This window comes from Ictalurus punctatus, chromosome 2 (assembly GCF_001660625.3).
Source record: "Ictalurus punctatus breed USDA103 chromosome 2, Coco_2.0, whole genome shotgun sequence".
NCBI lineage: Eukaryota > Metazoa > Chordata > Actinopteri > Siluriformes > Ictaluridae > Ictalurus > Ictalurus punctatus.
Genome location: NC_030417.2, coordinates 2,228,355 through 2,249,121, shown reverse-complemented (window position 1 = coordinate 2,249,121; position 20,767 = coordinate 2,228,355). Strand labels below are relative to the sequence as shown.

At 47.4% G+C, this 20,767-nt stretch overlaps 2 protein-coding genes across 2 annotated transcripts in view; both read right to left on the bottom strand.

Moving 5' to 3' along the window:
• Nucleotides 1-656, bottom strand: part of LOC108262351 (tripartite motif-containing protein 16-like) — a 7,294-nt gene extending 6,638 nt beyond the window's left edge. The window contains exon 1 of the mRNA XM_053677621.1: nucleotides 1-656. This exon is cut by the window's left edge and continues 589 nt beyond it. Within this exon, the coding sequence (XP_053533596.1) occupies nucleotides 1-11 (11 nt within the window). The 5' untranslated portion in view covers nucleotides 12-656.
• A 4,116-nt stretch (nucleotides 657-4,772) lies between these two features.
• LOC108261242 (tripartite motif-containing protein 16-like) lies at nucleotides 4,773-9,414 on the bottom strand. Its single transcript, XM_053677615.1, has 6 exons — nucleotides 8,750-9,414; nucleotides 7,838-7,933; nucleotides 7,406-7,671; nucleotides 7,038-7,150; nucleotides 6,413-6,442; nucleotides 4,773-5,941 (listed from the first exon to the last, which is right to left on the bottom strand). Exons 1-6 carry the CDS (start codon nucleotides 9,341-9,343, stop codon nucleotides 5,394-5,396), a joined length of 1,647 nt encoding a protein of 548 aa, XP_053533590.1. The 5' UTR covers nucleotides 9,344-9,414; the 3' UTR covers nucleotides 4,773-5,393.
• Between the last annotated feature and the right edge of the window lie 11,353 nt (nucleotides 9,415-20,767).

Here is a 20,767-nt window from a genome sequence, read left to right as displayed (position 1 = left end):
GCCTCGGCCATTTTCCTGAACTCACACACTGACAGAGAGAGAGAGAGAGAGAGAGAGAGAGAGAGAGAGAGAGAGAGAGTGTGAGACTGCACTGAACTCTGAGTTTCGTTTCCTTTGAAATGAACTTCCTGGTTCTCTGTGTGTATGAGGAGGTGGTTTTGGAGGAGGAGCACAAAGACGGAGAGATTATAAACACTCCTCTATTAACCATTTCTTCCTTCAGATTCAGTCCATCATTATATTAAAGACTAAACACTCTCAGACTGATTTCTGCGTGTCACAGAACTCCTACTCTACCCCACACACTTTATTTTATCAGTAATGACAGTAAAGACAGACAGAGAGAGATTTGGTTTGGGTATTTAATGTCTGTAATAGAATTTACTCTGCATTTTGTGAAACTGTATTACTGACACAAACAATGTTTTTGAGCTGAACGTGTCATGATATAGACATGCAGTCTGCGTAACGCTAAACCGGTAGCTACAGTCGTCTCTTGTTAAGGACATTATTAAACCTGGTTCGTGAATAATAATAAAAAACAGAATAAAATAAAACCTTCACTGGAAAAACATTTGAGGAAAAACGTAATCATTTAATAATATCATGCAGTTGATGTATTGCTGTAAAGGACGCAGTCAGTAGACAGATCATATAAAGAATTATAAACACAGTAACACTATTGTCATGTATCAGGAAACTCTGGACTCCAGTTCCCATCAGCCACTGCACTGCATTACATGTCACATGACCACCTGATTCACGTTGCTGTTAATGAGCACTCTTGTATATATAGCCATTGTCTGCACTGTTTCTCTGTCTTTCGTCGTCTTAGACTTCTGTCATTCTTGCCATAGTGTTTTGCCTAGTTGTCTTAGTTTTGTTGTTTGTTTATATAATAAATGTTAATTATCTGCGATTGCTTCTGAACCCCTCCTTGATACATGACAGAATGAAAGACCCACAATCGGAAGCAGCAGATCAACATGAGCGCCGCCGGAGATGCTGAGTCTGAGGGGTGGTATAGATTGTACTGGGAACGGAGTAAAAAGATAAACGAACAACTTGCTCAGATCGACCGCACTCTAACGCAACGAGAGCTGCTGCAGCAAGCCCTGCCGTGCGCCATGTCGCCACCTCCCATGTTCATGAAGAGCTATGCCACGCCATGCCAACAGGAGGGGGAGTCTGTGGTCGGGGTTAATACCATCTCCCACCCTCCCTCTCCCATTATGGATCTAGTTCAGCAAGCAGAGTCAGCGGAGAATGAAGGTCAGCCTCCCTGCTCGTCTGAGGACGCCGCTCAGTCACCCGGGTTGGCTGAAGAGGTTGCTCCGTCTCCTGATATACCCAAGTACTCCCCTCTGTTCAACAACCCCGCACTCGACGTCGCTCCGCCTTCCTGCTCGGCTGAGGACGTCGCTCCGCCTTCCTGCTCGGCTGAGGACGTCGCTCCGCCTTCCTGCTCGGCTGAGGACGTCGCTCCGCCTTCCTGCTCGGCTGAGGACCGTATGTCACTCCCTATTTCCTGCTCCACGGAGGACATCGTTCCCCTCTCATGCTCCGTGGAGAGCATCGTTCCTCCCTTTTGCCTCGTGGAGAACCTCGCTCCTCTCCCTTTTGCCTCGCAGAGAGCATCGCTCCCCTCTATGGCCTCATGGAAATCTTTGAGCTTCCCTCAGGCCTTGCAGAGAACTTCGCTCCCCTCTCCTGTCCTGCGGAGGAAGTTGTCCTGCTGTCCTGCCATGCAGACTTCGCTCTGAGCTCCAGGCCCGCTGGGGGCGTTGCACCTTTTTTTTTGTTCTGCTGAGGAGGCCGCTCAGTCTCCTGGTTCTTCTGGGGACATTTTGCCCAGGGGGCCTGGACCGCCAGATGGAGGGGGTGCATGTTTGGGCGCTCCGGGAGTAGCGCCCATGGGGGGGAGAGGTTCTGTCATGTATCAGGAAACTCTGGACTCCAGTTCCCATCAACCACTGCACTACGTCACATGACCACCTGCACCTGATTCACGTTTCTGTTAATGAGCGTGTGTGTGTGTGTGTGTGTGTGTGTGTGTGTGTGTGGCCATTGTCTGCACTGTTTCTCTGTCTTCGTTGTGTTAGACTTCCGTCTTTCATATCACTGTGTTTTGTTTCTTGCCATAGTGTTTTGCCTAGTTCTCTTAGTGTATTTTTGTTGTTTGTTTATATACTAAATGTTAATTATCTGCAAATGCTTCTGAACCCATCCTTGATACATGCCAACAATACATGATGTTTATTTATTTATTTTAAAATTCTGAGATTACATTATAAATTTGGTAGATGTGAGACACGAGAACACCAGTCTAATAATATTCTGAACTGGAAACCGAAATAATTTATTTGAAATAATACTAATAAAAACACACACCAGCTATTATAGCATGTGTTTAGTATAATAGTTTTAGTCAGGAACAAAATAAGGAACAATGTGGATGTTTTTTTTCCAATAATAGCCACATTATCATAACATTAAAATCTCTTAAAGGACAGAATAAAGAAGCTGTAACAGTATTAATGACCATTAGGAAATATAAAATAACTTACTCATATTATATCTATATTTGAGTAAAGATGATATTTTTGCTCATTTTAATTCAATAAAATCACATTACTGATATTTCATTCTGGATCACGTAATCTCACAGTTGATCCACTAGAGCCGAGCCAGAACCCAGCGTATAGAGTCTGAGTGAATGTGGTGTGGACTCTGTGGAGGAGCTTCATCGTGTCAGAGACGCTGTAGAACAGGGGTGCCCAATACGTCGATCGCGATCGACCGGTCGATCGCCATTCAAAAAAAAAAAAAAGATGTTAGCGTTGATGTAGAGGGCAGCCAGTCTGAGATCTCGTCTTTTCTCTCACCACGCGTGTGCGATCAAACGCTCCAGCGCTAAAGGCTAGCGAGCGAAATCGTAGCTAGAGGACATTTTTCAGTCTTTTAAAGACTTCATTGACGAAACCCAGCTCCCAGTGTGCAAATTGATATCAGTCACCACGGACGGTGCTCCTGCAATGGTTTTCAGCGCAAATGGATTCATTGCCAAGTGCAGGGAGGACGATTCTTTCCCTGACTTCCTTAACTACCAGTGCATAATACACCAACAAGCCTTATGCGCAAAAATGCTAAACATGAAAGAGATCGTGGATGTGGCAACAAAGATCGCCTGTTGTATACGTGCTAGATCACTTCAAAGACGGCTGTTCGTGCGCATCTGGAGAAGGCAGACTGCGACCACTCTGAGCTCCTGCTACACTCTGATGTGTGAGATGGCTTAGTAGGGGTAATTCCTATATAGATTGTCCGGAGATAAGGGAGTTTCTTTTTGCTGTTAAACATGCAGAATGCACCCAACTCAATGATGATCAGTGGCTGCTGGACTTGGCATCTTGACATGGACCAACATGTTAAATGAGCTTAATTTGGAGCTGCAAGGAAAAGACAAAACCGTGGTCAATATGATCAGCTCAGTTAATGGCTTTAAACGGAAAATGCAACTTCTGTCCTCAAAGCTGCAGCGCCATGATTCTGGGAACTTCCAAAACCTCGCGTCAGATCTGGAGACGCAGCGGAATTGCGGCTTGTGCGCAGTTGAACATTGCACGCTGCACGGAGCAGATTGACAGCTGTCGGTCAGAGTTTGACAGACGCTTTCAAGACTTTGCTTTACTGGAGCCAGTCGCTACATTCATGTGTTACCTATTCAGGGACAATGTTGAGGTTGATTCACTCGCATCGAAAATTGCAGCGCTGTTTCACCTGAACTCGTCTGAAGTGGAGGATGAGATTTTGAAACTACAGACTGACATTCAGCTGAAGTCCAGGGCTCATGGACAGTTTTGGAACTTACTCACCGGGGTAAAGTACCCAAACAGGAGGAAATGTGCAACCTACTTGACTGCATTATTTTGCTCTACTTATTTATGTGAGTCAGCCTTTTCCCTCATGAAGATCATTAAGTCCAAATACCGTTCCACAATGATTGATCATCATTTGGAGGCCTGCTTGAGGCTGGCTACCAGCAGCTACTGTCCGGACTGTGCAACCCTGGCTGATTCTATTCAGTGTAAGGTAATGACCAAAAATGTACTGAATTGTAGTGTGCCATAAGGGCTCATGCAGTTATCCAAGGTACATGAACATTAGTGCACACATATTCACCTTCCTAAAATACAGTTCCAAAATATTCAGGTGTTAAAATACCATCTTCATTATTCATCAGGGAATATTTCAACACATTTATTTTTCAACCTCACAAATTCAGACTGCAAAAATTCAGGTCTTAAAATTCAAGTCTTCACATCCGGGTCTCACAGGAAGAACGATGGATTGCCGATACTACTGTAACATGTTACTCTGGGGCGGCCCCTAGTGGTGGGATTGTGCAGAAAAGCCACAAAAGAAGATGAAGCTAGCTGACTGGAATAAAGTTGGTTTGACGTTGGACGTTCAGCATTTGCAGATGTGCGCAAATAAAGGGACCGTCTCTAATGTTACATATTGGTATACATGTTTCTGGCATGTAATGAGTAGACCAACATGGATTTTAACACAGTATTGAAGCAGAATATGACCGGAAACATTATCATTTTAAAAAGTAGACAAAGAGAACCAAATTAAACAAATGATGCAAAATATGGGGATGACTCTGAGAAATCCTGGAAAGCTTTATTTTGGTCTCCATGTTCGTTAATTACAGCAGATAATCAAGATCTCAGAATTTTTACTGTCAGGGACTCATGTACATAACGTCAGTGTCTACAAATGTCTTTATTATTTGCAAAAAATGACAATATTACTAACTAATTTAAACTAACATCCCCACCACCATCAGCTCTCCCACTGTGTCAGACCAAAAACAGCCCTGAGTGCACATAGTTTAGATTAGGCAAATAACTGGATACAGATATTTTAATATAAATCATCATCATCATCATCACTTTCACAGACATCACTGCAACCTATACAGGTACCCATAATGCAACGTGTAACTAGGTGGCCATTTTGATTCCCTAGCTACATACCTACTGCACTGCTCCTGTCGCTCAAAATATTTCATTTAATTTCCTTTAAAAATTCTCTCCAATTTGATAAAGAGATTTGATTTATAGAGAGTTTAGGCTTTTCACTTCACTAATTTCAGAAATCAGTAGAACTTTTATACGTCATTGGGAATACATTCAGATCTTACACTTTCATTCCCTTTACATGTGTAACTGATGATCCTAGGCCGAGTCGAAATGCAGCGTTTTAATCTTTAGTGTTTTTACTGATTTAATATGAACATTTATTTCACAGATGGGGATCAATGAGGAAATGTGCACAGAGTTTTATTTACTGACAAATTACTGACCATAAAACACCTCAAATCATTATTTTGTTGGATCACACAACCTCACAGTTGTTCCTGATTTAGAGACATAATCCCAGTAGAGCCTAAATCCAGCGTATAGAGGCTGAGTGAATGTGGTGTGGACTCTGTGGAGGAGCTTCATCGTGTCAGAGACGCTGTAGAAGGACAGAGTTCCTGCACTGTGATCCACATACACTCCTATTCTGGAGGACGATGGAACTCTGAGATCAGTGTTAATGCTGTTGTGCCAGAAATAGAGAGAAGAAGAAGAAGAACACCACAGACTCCAGGACTGATTGTTGCATCCAAACCAACACTCATTACCCCGTCCTTTCCTGCTGATGTCTTTATATGAGACTGATATGTACACACCAACACCGCTCCACTCCACCTCCCAGTAACAGCGTCCACACACACTCTCCTTACTCAACACCTGATACGAGTCAAATCTCTCTGGATGATCAGAGTACTGCTGCTTTCTCTCACTGCCCGTCACCGCTCTGTTCCTCTCAGACAGAATGAGGTAATAATTTACTGTGTTGGGATCCAGAGTCAGATCACAGAAATCTAAACACATGACAAATGTGAACATGTTAGATATTAATCACAGGATCTGTGTGTGTGTGTGTGTGTGTGTGTGTGTGTGTGTGTGTGTGTGCGCATGTGTGAGTGTGTATGAGAGTGTGTGTGAGAATGTGTGTGTGAGAGTGTGTGTATGAGAGTGTGTGTGAGAATGTGTGTGTGAGAGTGTGTGTGTGAGTGAGTGTGTGAATGTGTGACTGAGTGTGTGAGTGCGTGTGATGTGTGTGTGAGTGTGAGTGTGTGTGAGAGTATGTGTGTGTGTGTGTGAGTGTGTGAATGTGTGACTGAGTGTGTGAGTGTGTGTGTGTGTGTGTGTGTGTGTGAGAGAGTATGTGTGTGTATGAGTGAGTGTGTGTGTGTGTGTGTGTGTGAGTGTGTGTGTGTATGATGGGTGTGTGAATGGGTGTGAAGGGTGTATGATGGGTGTGTGAGTGGGTGTGTGTGTGTGTGTTTTACACTGCAGAAAATCTTGTCTGCTCTTTGGTTCTGGGGGTAAAATGATGTGAACTGCTGCAGCTGTGGAGACACAGAAACAAAACGGAGAAGGAAAAATCAGGTGGTGTAAAAGACGGAAACAGTTTAAAGTGATCAGATTTGTGTCTGATGTTTAATCACCGTTTTATTTTAGAAAACACATTCTCTAGCTGTGGGATTTAAATGAGATTTTTTCCTTCTGAATGACGGAGAAATAAACTTTATTAATAACATGAGCACGAGCAGAGAGCTGCTTTGGTGACTAATGACTACAGAAGAAATGTTCTGACTGAATAAATGTTATTCATATGACTTATAAACTCTCTCTGTCTCTCTCTCTTTGTAGGAGTGTGTGAATAAATGTGTGTGTGTCCTCTGTGCTTTATTCATAGTAGAATAACTGAAAATAAAACAGAAGCTTTTACACTATTAAGACATGAATAAAAAGTGTAACTGTATAAAATCATCGTTCCAGTAGAGGGCAGCAATAACAGGAAGTTCACGTAATCATAGGAAATCATTTCTGTGTGTTTTGGGGAAATTTGATGTCTCTCTTTACCGTGCTGCAGAGAAAGTAAAGATTTCCCAGCAGGACGATTTCTCTCGCCGTGTTCAGGGATTCTGATGAATTCCTCCTGGCAGAATTCCTCGAGTCTCTTTTTCAGAGCAGAGAGAGATTTCCTCACTCCATCAAATGAGAGATGTTGATTGACAGTGATGCTGCGTGAGTCCTCACGGAGATCAGACAGAAAACCTGGTCTAATAAATTCGGGCGAGCGACGGCCGGAGACTAAAACCTGCGTACAGCAATTAGGCATAAAATTAGGAGAAGAAATTACAGCTACAATTACTTTAAAGTTTTTAAGTAAAATCTTACAGCAGGTTGTTTCCATATTAGAAAAGGTTCGAAGTGGAACAGTTTTAGACGTCTAAGAACCATTATTTATCCAATGACCCATAACCTGTATATTTCACCTGGAAATGTGGATGTAGTGTACCTTTATTTCCTGGAGGAAGTGGAGGTGATCGTGTGTGTGTGAAAGCTGCTCCAGCTCAGTGACTCTCCTCTGAAGATCAGCGATCTCCTGCTCCAGTTGCTCCAGGAGTCGTTCAGCTCGACTCAGTTCAGCCTTCTCCTGAGCTCTGATCCGCTCCGTCACCTCCGAGCGCCTTTTCTCCATGGAGCTGATCATCTCAGTAAAGATGATCTCACTGTCCTCCACTGCTGTCTGTGCTCTGAGCTGTTAGGACAAACACACACACACACACACACACACACACACACACACACACACACACACACACACACACTCATCTATCATTCCGTCTCTTACTGGGCCTCTAAATGACTCGTTGTCCATGTTGTGTGTGTTTCTAGGAGCAGCTCTGTCTCTGCTCACTGCTCACCTTTATAGTGTTCACAGTCTGTTTCAGCTCCTGCACCTTCTTCTGCTTCTCCTGGATTCTCTGCTGGGATTTCATCTGCTCCTCCTTTAACTCTCCCTGAGGACATTTAGTTGATTAGTTTTTTTTATTTACTCCACTTCCTCTACACATGAGATCATACACACCCGGATACTATTGTTCTAACTGACAGAGGAGACCGCAGGCCAGTTATGCTTGTGTACAGCACTGATGGGATTTAAAATCACCTTCTCCTAACTGTAAGGTGAATGCTTTTTGCTGCAACACTCATGAGGTTTAACGGTAATAAATTTAAAATATGTTTTTCGAGCTGTTCTGTAAAGTTAGTGTGTACTGTGTGTGTGTGTTTATTAGTTGTGTCCTGTGTGCACATGCTTAAAATGTAAAAGCCTGGATGATGGTTCCATGCCCAAGACGTCCCTTTTATTCCTCCAATATAATCCTGTTAATGAAGTGCTTTTGTCTTTGTATTAGAGCGGCCTATTTAAAGCTGCAGGATGTAAGATTTCTACCATCCCTGGCAGAAAAATCCAACTGTCAACTACGTGCAGGAGAAATGTTTTGAAATGTGAGTTGCTTTACCCTGAGTCTGTCTGTCTCTCTCTATCTATCTCTCTTTGTGGAATGTGTGTGTTGCCTCACCCAGTCAGCAGAAATGTTCACTTACCTGTCTGATGAGTTTATGACCATCACTGAGCAAGAAGAAAATCAACATTCTCTTAATGATGATAAATTATATTTCAATAATCTTTTAATACATTTGAAAAAATTCTTACGAATACACGAATGGAAAAAAAGATTTTGATCCTTAAATAAAATTTTAACCAGGTTAAAACAACTTATTTTAGACATGAGTAGAATTAATTAGTCCTAAAAACTGTCTCTAGTTCTCACCTGTTTTTCAGTTCTGTACGCTGTAACTGAGACGGTGTCGTGGCTTTTGTGTTCATCCGTCATACACAGATAACAGATGAAGCTTTGGTCAGTACGACAGTAGATCTTCAACACTTCCTCATGCTCAGAGCAGATCTTCTCTTGTAGATTTCCAGAAGCTTCGACTAACTTGTGCTTTTTCCAGGAAGGAACTTCATAGTGAGGTTTCAGATGAGTTTCACAAAAGGAGGCCAGACACATCAGACAGGACTTGACGGCTTTGTGTTTTCTCCCGGTGCAGAAATCACACTCCACATCTCCAGGTCCAGCGTAACAGTGAGCAGGAGAAGCAGCTTGGATTTCAGTCTTCTTCTTCAGTTTCTCCACCACTTCAGCCAGCATGTTGTTTCTGCGTAGAACAGGCCTCGGAGTGAAAGTGTCTCTGCACTGAGGACAGCGATACACTCCATTTTCATCTTCCTGATCCCAGCAGTCATTAATACACACCTTACAGAAACTGTGACCACAGGGGATCGTCACCGGATCCTTCAGTAGATCCAGACACACTGGACAGCTGAACTGATCCTGATCTACTGAAATACTGGCCTGAGCCATTTTCCTGCACTCAAATGCAGAGAGAAAGTGAGACTGCACTGAACTCAGTTTTGTTTCCTTTGAAATGAACTTCCTGGTTCTCTGTGTGTATGAGGAGGTGGTTTTGGAGGAGGAGCACAAAGACGGAGAGATTATAAACACTCCTCTATTAAACATTTCTTCCTTCAGATTCAGTCCATCATTATATTAAAGACTAAATACTCTCAGACTGATTTCTGCATGTTACAGAACTCCTACTCTACCAACACACTTTATTTCATCAGTAATGACAGTAAAGACAGACAGAGAGAGATTTGGTTTGGGTATTTAATGTCTGTAATAGAATTTACTCTGCATTTTGTGAAACTGTATTACTGACACAATGTTTTTGAGCTGAATGTGTCATGATATACACATGCAGTTTGCAAAATTGACACGTAATCCATGTAAAGAAGGTTAGGATGGACGCAAATGCATATAACAGTTTATTTAGAGAGAGACAGGCAGACACATCCGAATCATGAGCCAATAGCATGGTCAAAATAACAGGCCAAGGGTCAAGCAATTGGAAAACAGGCATAAACTAGGCAAGGCAAGAATCATCAACTAGGAACAAGAAGCAAGATCAATGAATATAAAACAAAATGAGGAAATGGATACAAATGCTTGGTAAGGTGAGAAAACTCAACACTAGGCATAGTCGTCCCCCCCCCCCCCCGCGGGCCTGGCCCTCTGGGCAAAATGTCTTCACCGCCACTCAGAATCAAATTCAGGCACTGTCCAACCAGTAGCAGGTTTCTTGAGGAGCTGAGGAGCAGACATGAGCCTGGGGCTGTTTCCCCTGGGTCATCAGTCTTGAGCATGAGCATAGCTTGGTTGGCCGTGTTAGCAGACTCGGGCATGAGCATAGCTTGGTGGGCCCTGTCAGCAGACTCGGGCGTGAGCAGAACTTGGTGGGCCCTGTCAGCAGACTCGGGCGTGAGCGGAACTTGGTGGGCCCTGTCAGCAGACTCGTGCGTGAGCGAACTTAGTGGGCCGTGGCAGCAGACTTGGGCGTGATCAGAACTTGGTTGGTCGTGACGTCAGTTTCAGGCATAAGGAGAAGTTTGTTGGTCGTGACGTCGGCTTCAACCTGGCACAGGAACTTGGCGTGAGCAGAGCTTCTTTTGGCCATCTCCTCGACCTCGGATAGGAACTTAGCTTGAGATGTCCCCCTTCGACCGCAGAGAGTAACTGGGCTTGAGAGGTCATCTCTTCGACCTTGGACAGGAACTTGGCTTGAGAGGTCGTCTTTGCGACCTCGGAATGGAACTTGGCTTGAGAGGTCGTCTCCGCGACCTCAGACAGGAACATGACTTGGGAGGTCACTTCGTTGACCTCTAGCAGGAACTTGACTTTATGCTGGAGCTCTGGAGATGAGACAACCTTGTGGATCTCCTGCTGGAGCTCTGGGGTTGAGACTGCCTCGTGGGTCTTATGTTGAAGCTCTGCAGGTGAGACCACCTTGTGGGTCTTCTACTGGTGCTCTGGGGAGGAGGTCGCCACATCGACCTCCGACTGGGGCTCTGGAGATGAGGTCGCAATGTTGACCTCCAACTGGAGCTCGGCAGGTGAGACCACCTCGTGGGTCTCAGGTTGGAGCACTGGGGAAGAGGTTCCACGTTGACTTCCGGCTGAAGCTCGGCTGCTGAGACCACATGGTGGGTCTTAGGCAGGAGCTCTGAGGAGGAGGTCACCCAGTTTGTCTGCTCATAATAGGTGGTGAAAGACAAGTCAGGTTTATCTATGAGGCAGGCCTTCCCCAAACACTCATCCAGGTTGGGGGCGTTCTCTGGACTCCCAAACTCCTTTATTAAGAGTCCCACAAACTGAGTTACATTGTGCAGACCCTTGGAATCTGCACGTGCGAGACTGCCCACTGTTGGGCTTGGCCAATGAGCCAGGAGAGTATGAACCCTAGCCACTGCTTCTGGTCAGGCTTAGGCACAAAATATGCAATTGGGAGTCAAAGAGAAAATACTCAGGGTAGCCAAAAAATGTGGCTACCCATTGAGGAAGCTTAATCAAGTTTAGTCTCGGTAGGGTGTTCCTTACTACCTTGGCATGATGTCTCCTCTGTCTTCCTGCTGCATCCATGGTTAGGCCTAGTATTCTGTCAGGTAACCCACATAAAGAAGGTTAGGACGGATGCAGATAAAAGTTTACTTAGAGAGAGACAGGCAGACAAATCCGAATCACAAGACAATAGCATGGTCAAAATAACAGGCAAAGGGTCAGGCGATTGGCAAACAAGCATAAATTAGGCAAGGCAAGAATCATCAACCAGGAACAAGAAGCAAGATCCATGAACAAAAAAGAAAATGAGGAAACGGGTACAAACGCTTGGTAAGGTGAGAAAACTCAATACTAGGTAAAGTCGTGGTGTTCAAAAAATCTCTTATATACTGTGGAGTGAGTGAGTGTGAGACTGGCAACAGGTGTGTGTGATTAGAATTCCGGAGAAGGTGAACGTGTGAGCGCGGGGTCAGAGCGCTGACCCCGTGCTCTGACCGCAGCTTCCTGACAGGCTGGGGTATGCGAAGAAAAGAATTTCACTGTGCTCTACTGTATATGTGACCAATAAAGACTCATCATCATCTACCTCTACTTTCACCGCCAAAGCAGACCAGCAACTGCTCCGACTTACGCCACTGGCCAGATCGGTGGACATAAGTACAGAGAACCCTTACTGGACACGGTGCATTTTTTCTTGTTCCAGAGTACAAGGAATGGAGGAGGGCTGAAAGCCTGCAACACAATCTTTAGGAATATAATCCAGTCTAGGATATAGGAAGGCCTTGGCTAATCAAGGGCAAAGTCAAGGCAAGAAGGGGCAACAGAGAGAGTTGTTGAGAGATGTTAGGGCCAGCAGAAAAACTACTTTCAGAGTCAGGAGCTTCTCTGAGGCTGTCTCAGGGCTCAAATGGGGCACTTGACAGACCTTCCAGGACCACAGGAGATCCCAAGAAGGTATGTGTGGTCTGCAGATGGGCCTCAGCTGCCTGACACTATGCATAAACCTTGATGTCAGAGGATGTTGCCACACAGAGGCTCCATCAACAGGGACGTGACTGGCTGAAATGGATGCCACGTAGACCCTAAATGTAGAAGGAGCCAACCCTTCTGAGAAATGTCCCTGTAAGAACTCCAGGACTGTAGCTATTGTGCAGTTTACTGGGTTTAAATGATGTTCCTCACACCATGAGACAAAAAGTCGCCGCTTGAGCACATTAAATTTTCTCATGGATGGTGCGCTAGCATTCAACATGGTTTCTACAACCTCAGTTGAGATACCAGAATCTATAAGCTGGTGCCCCTCAGGGGCCAGACTCAGTTTCCATAGTTTCAGATCAGGGTGATCAATCAACCTGCTGGCTTGAGACAGTAGATCCCAGCGAATGGGAATCTCCCAGGGAGTGCTGTCTAGCAGGGATATTATCTCTGAGAACCATATTCAGTCTGGAAAATAAGGTCCTACTAGCAGCAGAATTTGATGGTCTTGCGATAAGGAGATGCCCCTAGAGTGTGACCTGAGACTAGAAACCAGGGACACCTCCAAATTCTCAGAGCATGTAGGCATTGCTGCGTGGCACTGATTACGTGGCAGTCTCTTTTTCAGATCATAGAGAGATTTCCTCACTCCATCAAATGAGAGATGTTGATTGACAGTGATGCTGGGTGAGACCTCACATCCAGAAGAGACACAGAGAGACTGGAAACTCTACAGAGACAAAAAAAAATACATCAGGAAGAAGGAGAAAGGTGCAGAAATATACAAGTGTGAGTACACAGACAGGCGTGTGTGTGTGTATATATATAGATCAGACAGTGAGTGTTACCTGGAGGAAATGTATGTGATCATCTGTGTGTGAAAGCTGCTCCAGCTCAGTGACTCTCCTCTGAAGATCAGCGATCTCCTGCTCCAGTTGCTCCAGGAGTCGTTCAGCCTACTCCTGAGCTCTGATCAGCTCCATGGAGTAAAGGCGCTCGGAGGTGACGGAGCTGATCATCTCAGTGAAGATCCTCTCACTGTCCTCCACTGCTGTCTGTGCACTGAGCTGTTAGGACACACACACACACACACACACACACACACACACACACACACACACACACACACACAAGCTCATCTATCATTCCGTCTCTTACTGGGCCTCTAAATAACTCGTTGTCCATATTGTGTGTGTTTCTAGGAGCAGCTCTGTCTCTGCTCACCGCTCACCTTTATAGTGTTCACAGCCTGTTTCAGCTCCTGCACCTTCTTCTGCTTCTCTTGGATTCTCTGCTGGGATTTCATCTGCTCATCTGCTGATTAATGGTTAACGTTCACTAGGGTTCAACGGAGAACTTTATTAAAGTGTAAAAGTCTGGCTTTGGGGTTCAGTAGTTGATGAATGTGAGCTGCTGTGTCATGGGGGGGCGGGGGGCGGCGGCGATGGGGTTGACCATCTCTAAATACAAATTTATTTAGTTCTTCAGGAATTAAAACATGGAAATGTTGAGAGCTCCAAAGGTCATACAATACAATACTGTCCTGCATATTTATCGGTTTTCACTGCTTTAACTCATCTAATACAATCTCACTACAGACATCTCCCACACAGACAAATAAAACCCCCTTATTGACTGAAACCTGTCTCTTGTGGGTCTGTGCTCCACCCTTCCCCGGGCTAATTCCCTTACACTGGTGGGGGATGCAGGCATAGAGTACAGACTCGCCTACAACAACAACAGCCAAAAATAAACGAGAGAGAGAGGAAAAAGAAAAAAAAAACATGGACCCCGCACTGAAACACCTGCTGGAGACTAGCATTCAGCAGCAAGCAGTGACACAGGTCTCTGACCTGAGGACCGAGACCCCCACTGCCTCCATACCCCTCCCCGACCCGAGACGCGAGATCCGCCGCCTGCTTCCCCCCCTCGCCCCTGAAGAAGATCTCGAGGCGTACCTCGAGGCCTTCGAGGGTATTGCCTGCCGAGAGGGATGGGATCAGGACGACTGGCCTCGCGCCCTCGGCCCACTGCTCACGGGAGAGGCACGCATGGCCTACTATGCCCTCAAGCCGGCGGAGGCTGCCGACTACAGGGCAATGAAGGAGGGAGTCCTGGCATGGTGTGGGCGAACCCCCTACCAGGCAGTGACAGAGTTCCATCGCTGGGCTTATCGACCGGGGGCCCGACCACGTGGACAGCTGAACACCCTCGTTCGGATAACCAAAAGGTGGCTCCGGCTGGACCAGCATACCGCCACGGAGGTGGCGGAAAAAGTCGCCACAGACCGTTTCCTGAGGGCATTACCCCGCACAGAACGCCAGGCCGTAGGGGCGCAAGCACCGAAAACACCCCAGGAGCTCCTAACCGCCCTTGAACGAACCATGGCCACCCTTGAGTTCGACCAAGGTGAACAGCGGCTCCCCGACATGCCCTTTAGTGCCCCTGGCCCTTGGCCCGACCGCCAACAACGTCCCGGCACCTGGAGGACTCGCCGGAGATCACCCGTACGTGTAACCCCCGTGGACGAGCCCATGCCCACGGAGCCAGAGATGGAACCTGCCCGGCCACTTCCAAAGCCATGGTTAGCGGGCTGCACCCTCGATTTACAACAGCCGCCAGAGGGCCCCACCCTGACGGTGTGGGTCGAGGGGAGCCCGGTAACCGCTCTGCTGGACACCAGGAGCACGGTGACTCTCGCCCGGCCCTCCATTCTATCCAAAGGACGTTGCCCCAGGGGCGGGGTTCTCACTGTAACCTGCGTCCATGGGGACACCCGGGAAGTTCCCGCAGCTGAGGTCCAGATCCGGGGCGAAGCCGGGGTCTGGTCCCTCCAGGTGGGCATGATCCCCGAGCTCCCGGTGCCCCTGCTCCTTGGAAGGGACTAGCCAGGATTCCCGATGGGCCCGGGGATCGAGTCTGGCAGGTCGCGGTGATGCACGAAGAGGACCCTGGCCCGGCAGGCCTACCTGGCCCAGGACGACGGAGATTCCACCACGGAAGGTAAGGCCCCCGAACACACTAATCCTCTTATCTTCTGTCTTTTACCAGGTGAACTGGGAGGGGAAGTTTGGACAGGAGCAGAAGGAGGATGACCGCCTGAAGCACTGCTGGGCCCAGGTGCGAGTGATAGAGGGAGTCGAATAGAGCCCTGACCTGAGATTCCCTACCTCGTACTTTCTCGTCCGGAGCGGTCTCCTCTATCAGTGGGCCTTCCGCCACGGGGAGCCTTTGGACTTACTGGTGGTGCCCAATCCAAAGACTCAAACAGTAATGCATCTGGCTCATACCCATCCCCTCAGCGGCCACCTGGGGCCACGAAACATCCTGGAGAAGCTGAGGGATCGCTTTGTGTGGCCCGGGATGGACGAGGAGGTCCGGGCCTTCTGCCAGCAATGCCTGCAGTGCCAGCGCCCTGCCCCATGGAGGCCCCCGCCGACGCCCCTTATCCCTCTGCCCATTATCGGCGTCCCCTTCGAGCGAGTGGGCAAGGACCTCGTGGGCCCCCTTCCCAAGTCTGCCCGGGGCCATGAGTGCATCCTGGTCGTTGTCGACTACGCCAACCGGTTCCACGAGTTGGTGCTGCTGCGCAAAGCCACCTCCCACAACATCTCCAGGGAGCTGGTACTCCTGTTCAGTCGGGTGGGGATCCCAAAGGACGTGCTGACCGACCAAGGTACGCCTTTTGTGTCTAATGTAATGTCCGATCTGTGTCGACTGTTACAGGTGAAGCACTTTAAGACATCGGTCTACCACCCAAAAAACAACGGGCCGGTTGAGCGATTCAACCAGACGCTCAAACGGATGCTGCGCCGGGTGGTGGACGAGGAGGGGAGGAATTGGGACTTCCTCCTCCTCTTCATGCTTTTCGCAGGCGTCCATGGGCTTCACCCCCTTTGAGCTCCTGTTCGGACGGCGCCTGCGGGGACTGTTGGACGTGTCCTGCGAAGCCTGGGAAGAGCAACTGTCCCCCTTCCGCTCAGTTGTCAAATATGTGCAGGAGATGCAAGCGAAGTTCGATCGGGTAGCTCCAATAATCCGGGAGCACATGCACGCTGCGCAGGAGGATTAACGAAGGGTATACAACCGCCCGGCACAGCCCCAAGAATTCTAGCCAGGGGATCGAGTCCTCCTGTTAGTACCCAGCGGCGCCTGTAAGTTCAAGGCCCGGTGGTAAGGCCCGTATACAGTCCTCGACTACCGCCTGCAACAGCCCGGTAAGCGTGCGGAGGAGAAGCTCTACCACGTGAACCTTCTAAAGAAGTGAGTGGAACCAGCACCGGTAGTGTCGGCGTGCGTGGCCTTGGTCGGTTTGGGGGAGGACCTTACCCCCGCCCAGAAACAGGAGCTGGTAGACCAATTCTCTGATTTGTTTTTGGTCTCCCCAGAGATGACACAGCTGGTGCACCACGAGATCAAAACTCCTCCCGGCGTAGTGGTGAGACAAAGGCCCTTCCGTGTTCCAGAGGCCCGGCGCAAAGGCATCGAGGAAGAAATTGGCCTAATGCCGCAGGATCACAACATAGAGGAGTCCAGCAGCCCCTGGTCCAGCCCCATCGTCGTCGTGCCGAAGCCGGATGGGAGCATGCGGCTTTGCAACGACTTCCGGAAGCTGAACCAGGTATCGGAGTTCGACAGCTATCCCCTCCCCCGAGTGGACGACCTCGTGGAGCGACTGGGGAGGGCCCGGTTCATATCTACCCTGGACCTGACCAAAGGTTACTGGCAAGTTGCGTTAGCGCCGGACGCAAGACCCAAGACGACCTTTAACACGGCCACTGGCAACTGGCAGTACCGGGTTCTCCCCTTTGCACCCGCAACATTTCAGAGGTTGCTGGACATCCACCTGCGGCCCCACCGCATGCTTCCAGCTGCCTACCTGGACGACATAGTCATCCACTCCTCCACATGGGCAGACCACCTGTTTCATCTAGGGGAGGTATTGAAGGCGCTCCGGGAGGCTGGCCTGACAGCCAACCCCAAGAAGTGCCACCTAGGGCTGACTGAGGCCCGGTGCCTGGGATACCGCATTCGCTGGGGGATGCTGAAGCCACAAACAAAAAAAATCGAGGCCATAAAGGACTACCCTCGACCCACATCAAAGAAACAGGTACGTGCCTTCTTGGGGTTGGCGGGGTACTACCGGAGGTTCGTGCCTAACTTCTCTGCTGTAGCTTCCCCCCTCTCAGATCTCACAAAGAAGGGCCAGCCGGACCGGGTTAGGTGGTCAGCCGACGCAAAGAGGGCTCTCACGGCGAGACGCACTCTGGGCCCACCACCGAGTGGCAGTAGGCTCGGAGCTGTAGGGGGGGTTCTGTCGCGACGGACCGACAGCCAGTGCGCGTAATAAAAAAGTCGCCCCTTCCTCGACTGCCGCGCCGGCACGAAGCAGACAACCTTGTGCCAAACACACCATCAGCTGGAAGGACCGTCATGGTGGGGCGGGACCATCGACGCTACACCGGCCGGCGATTGGGGAGTCTGTCGGGAAAATTCCACCACTCAGGCGAAGGCGGAAGAGGATAAAAAGACGCTCTTCCCCCCGTGTGAGGAGAACGGCTAAGAGACTATGTGCGCGCTCTTCAGCAGCATAGAGGCATTCCGACCTTTGGCACGACGGTATTCTCTCGCTAATCCCTTTCTCTCTCTCTATCTTGCCTTCTCTCCCCAAAGGTTCGAGTGCGGACGAGACCGCTGGATGGTGAGATCGCGTTCAACGGTGGATGATGGCACGGGAACCCCGACACGCCCTCGAGAACGTCACAACGCCAGCCACACCCCCACAAAACCCCTCATACTCACACAAACTTGCCTCCTCACTACACAGACAAATAAAACACCCCTATTGACTAAAACCTGTCTCTTGTGGGTCTGTGCTCCGCCTTTCCCCGGGCTAATTCCCTTACAGCACTTAGGTTCACTCTTATGCAATCATTTAAATGTTCATCTGTCAGTCTTGTTCTGAATTTAGATTTGATCACACTCAAATCAGAAAACGCTGCTTCACAAAGGTCTGTAGATCCAAATAAAGCAGATGCTTTCAGGGCAGCTTGGTGAATGTTCTTGTAGTTTTCTGGGTCTACCAGACTCCAGAAATGTTGTGAATGTTGCTGAGCAGCATTTCAGCAGGATATGATGTTGGAAATTAATAACCTCCAGCTCCATCTCTACAACATTAACTTTGAACAGTTCAGCCATCTGCTTTGAAATGTGATCCATGTTTATCTCCATGAAATGGTTGGCAATAAATGCCACACATGGCTCAGGATTTTCAAAATAACCTAATCTTTCCTCAAATTCCTGCCCAAGCCTGGACAGGAGGTCACAATACTTGAGTACATCCAAAACTTTGGTTGCATTTGCGTGGCTTTCTACCATCTTTACCAATGAGGGGAAGTGTTGTAATCTGTTGTTTTTCAATTGATGAAGGTAAAATGACAGTTTTGCTTTAAATGCCTTCACAGCACTGATCATATCACATGGTTTTGTCTTTACCTTGTAACTGAAGATTGAGCTTCAGTTTCTCTGTCACATCAGCCAATAATGCAAGATCAAGGAGCCATCTGTTATCAGACAACAGGTTAGTGTCCTCCCCACCTTGCTTCCATGAAAGCCTTAATTTCACTCAGCAAGGAAATAAAGCAGTGAAGTACCTTACTGCTACTCAACCATCTGACTTCTGTGTGAAGGAGATCGCCATACTCTGCAGAAATTTCATCAAGGAACAGTTGAAACATCTGTGTTGTTTGGACGTTGCTCGAATCGAGTTGATAATCCGAACAACCATTTTCATGACATGATCAAAACCCATAACCTTAGTGCAGATCGCCTACTGATGAATGATGCAGTGATAGTTAAGAAATTTAGGAAAGTCTGGGTCGGCCTTGCAATGTGCAATAACTCCACAGAGTGGCGCCCTATCATGGCTGGAGCTCCGTCTGTTGTCATAGACACCAGCTTTTCAAGGGGCACGCTTGTTTCCATGCAGTAGGTCTTCAAAACGTTGTGGATGTTGACTCCTCTGGTCATGGTTTTCAGAGGAAGTAATGTAAAAAACTCCTCTGTGGTGGAAAAATCATCAAAAGCCATCTGAACAAAAACAGCCAACTGGACTGTATCACTGAAGTCCACCGATTCATCACATTGAAATGAAAACCACTGACACCTTTGCAGGTCCTGTTCTAACTGTCCCATCACATCTGAAGAAAGCAAGGAAACTCTCCTTGCAACCGTGTTGGCACTGAGCTGGACATCAGCGATAGCGGACATCATTTCTCTCTTGCTTTTGTGGTCCTTGAACAAAGTTTCGGCCATCGCAGTCATCTCTTCCTTCACCATGGCGTCGTCGGTGAACGGCTTCTTGTGTTTTGTCAAGATGTCCGCCATTTTAAATGATGCCTCTGTTACAGTGTTTCCTCTCTTTATCGGTTTGGTGAATAAAGATTGTTGTTTTTGTAATGTTGCTTTCAGCTGCTTCACTTTTTCAGTTCATAGCCCGCTACCCACAGGAAAGTCCAGTGTAAAGTTACCATGAACTTGAGTGAAATGGTGCTCAATATTGCATCTTTTACTGACAGCAACGCTAATTAAGCTCTCACATCTTCAGCTTACATTGGTGACGAAAAATTCACTCTCCCAGTCCTCATGGAAATAGTATGTTTTCTTCCTTTTGTTTGGTGGAACACTGTCTTTACTCATCCTGAAGCAAACTACATTTTCTAGCTAACACTAGAATATAATATGAGCAAGATGACGTGCTTTTGATTGACACTTTGGAGTGACGGCCAATGTGGCAAATAATAATCCATTTTCAGTGGAGGGGACGGGATAGGAAGTGGTATAGCCCACTCTGATTGGATGAAATGGGAAAAGGGTTGCCAGAATGTCTTCGCGAGCTACCTACAATCAGGCCATGAGCTACTGGTAGTTCGCGAGCGACGTGTTGGAAACCCCTGCTCTAAAACAAGCGGTGAACTAGAAACCGATAAACATAGCTATGCTATGCTAGCTGACTAGCGGTTCTGTTTATCTCAGTTGGCATTAATTAAACCAATAAGTACCTCATTTATATACATATTAAACACGCATACGGATACCTGATATTTCAGGTTAAATCTTTGGGTCTTTCCTCAGTGTATAAATCCACTACGATGTTGCCTAATGTTGTTTCTAGCAGCACCGCCATTCTGTTTCAAAATTCAGACGGGACTGCGCATGCGCGGAACCAAAGCGCGTGTCCGATATAGCAGAGCGCGTAACCTACAAACCAATGGGATTTGTGTGTGCAGCTACTGTATGCTGCAGTAGGTTTCCTGTTTGTTCTGGGATGAATTAGCTTTGCATTTAACGTTTTTATTAAATTCTGATTACAAGGTACTCATTAAGGAAACACTTAGTGTAATAGTCATACCAAAA

What these genes read in the sequence shown, in the direction of transcription:
- LOC108261242 (XM_053677615.1), bottom strand. Translation starts at nt 9,343, where the DNA reads ATGGCTCAGGCCAGTATTTCAGTAGATCAGGATCAGTTCAGCTGTCCA. An exon ending in CGTACAGAACTGAAAAACAG is followed by an intron (nt 7,934 to 8,749) that starts GTGAGAACTAGA and finishes AAATGTCCTCAG; the next exon opens with GGAGAGTTAAAGGAGGAGCA. An exon ending in CACTACATCCACATTTCCAG is followed by an intron (nt 7,151 to 7,405) that starts GTGAAATATACA and finishes GGACTCACGCAG; the next exon opens with CATCACTGTCAATCAACATC.